The following is a 1,647-nucleotide window of genomic DNA, read 5'->3' as shown; positions in this document are numbered from 1 at the left end:
CAACATTTAAAATTTTTTATTTATTCATCTTTTTTATTATATTATTTATATTTGTATTTAGTAATTTAAAAAGTTATATGGACTAATTCCAATTTCCTGCTCATACATTTTACTCAGAATAGTGGTTGATATATTTTTTAAAATTTGATTTAATGTTTACAGTATAATTAATATTTTGCTTCTAAAATTATAGTTTAGTCCGAGTTTCGCTCTTGTGAATCCGGATAAGCGTGGGAGTACTATACATTGTTTTTGGACATTTCTTGATATAGAAGTTAAGAATATAGGTTCATGTTTTTAAATCGTACCAAACTGAGGGCAGATATTGCATTGGTTTATATTTAATTTTAGAAAAATAATAACTGTATTTAGCTTCAAGTTGGAAATAAGAAACCTGCAACTATTTATTTATTTTTATAAATAGTAGTTGGGAACTGCTAAAATTTATTAAAGGCAAAGAAATAAAAAAAAACATTAATTTAGCAGCTAGCGTTACTTGATTTCTAACGCGCAATACATTATAGTCAACTTCCAGATATGAGTAGATGAATACTTCATTATTTCATTATAAGTTATTTTTGTTTCTGTCTAAAAAAGAAATCAATTTTTTTTCAGATTTACAAAATAAAAATTGATGATCTGGAGTTTAATCTTCCTATGGATCTTTCAGGTAAGGAGAACCTTTTTAATTGTTTTTTAGAACTAGTGGAAAATCCTATGAAGTAAATGTTTATATATTAAAATAATACTTTAATTGTGTATCAAGATATTTTATTAAATATAATAAATGTTATTCTACCAACAAAATTATTAGGAATAAATATCACCTGTAAAATATTTGTGTTTACATAATATTACAAGAATGCCTTGTGAAGATTAAATGAGAACATATTTTAGTAATTGAAATTGATTTTCTTCATAAATTACTTCTTTTTTTTTTTTTTCGAAATACAAGCATATTTATAGTTTGTAGAGCAACTTAACAAAGCGAATATGCATTTTGTTATCTTATTAATGTTGAGAGGTTGATTATCCTTCATCAACCCAACGAATACGGAGCTTTTGTAAAAGCTCCTTCGATCATTTAGAGAGCTCATAGAAATTTCTTGCTCAATACGAAACTCATCAGAGGGGTTACGGAATTCGAACCGGCGACGTCTTTAAGCAAATGTATTATCTAACTTGAGTAATGCAATAAGGATCCACATTAGCAAAGAATCTGTTCAGTTTATTCTTTCTTCTCAAAACCTACGGCTCAGATTGCGGCCAACCAAGGTGATTTTGGGACAACTTTTTAAATATAAACTTAAATTGAGGATTTGTATTCATCAAAATATATAAAATCCATAATTTTTAAAAATAAATTATAAAAATCCATGTTTATACTCTGCAAGAGAGTAGTCACATAATGTGGAGAAACTACAGTCCTGTAAAAAAAATATAAACTCAACGTATACAATTTAAGTATTTATAAAATTTGAAAGTAAATTCATAGCACATATAAACTTAAATTGAGGATTTGTATTCATCAAAATGTATAAAATCCATAATTTTTATAAATAAATTATAAAAATCCAAGTTTATACTCCGCAAGAGAGTAGTCGCATAATGTGGAGAAACTACAGTCCTGTGAAAAAAATATAAACT

The 1,647-nt window shown here is 26.2% G+C and overlaps 1 protein-coding gene across 1 annotated transcript in view; it reads left to right on the top strand.

Moving 5' to 3' along the window:
- Positions 1-1,647, top strand: part of LOC106678124 (adhesive plaque matrix protein) — a gene marked incomplete at its 3' end in the record, with an annotated part of 46,885 nt that overhangs the window by 17,915 nt on the left and 27,323 nt on the right. The window contains exon 3 of the mRNA XM_024362504.2: positions 616-670. Coding sequence (XP_024218272.2) covers positions 635-670 — 36 coding nt within the window. The remainder of the gene's footprint in view (positions 1-615; positions 671-1,647) is intronic.

Source organism: Halyomorpha halys, unplaced genomic scaffold (assembly GCF_000696795.3).
Source record: "Halyomorpha halys isolate HHAL.00 unplaced genomic scaffold, Hhal_1.1 Scaffold124.1, whole genome shotgun sequence".
Lineage (NCBI taxonomy): Eukaryota > Metazoa > Arthropoda > Insecta > Hemiptera > Pentatomidae > Halyomorpha > Halyomorpha halys.
The sequence above is the reverse complement of the archived record's forward strand: the minus strand, read 5'-3'. Positions and strand labels throughout refer to the sequence as shown.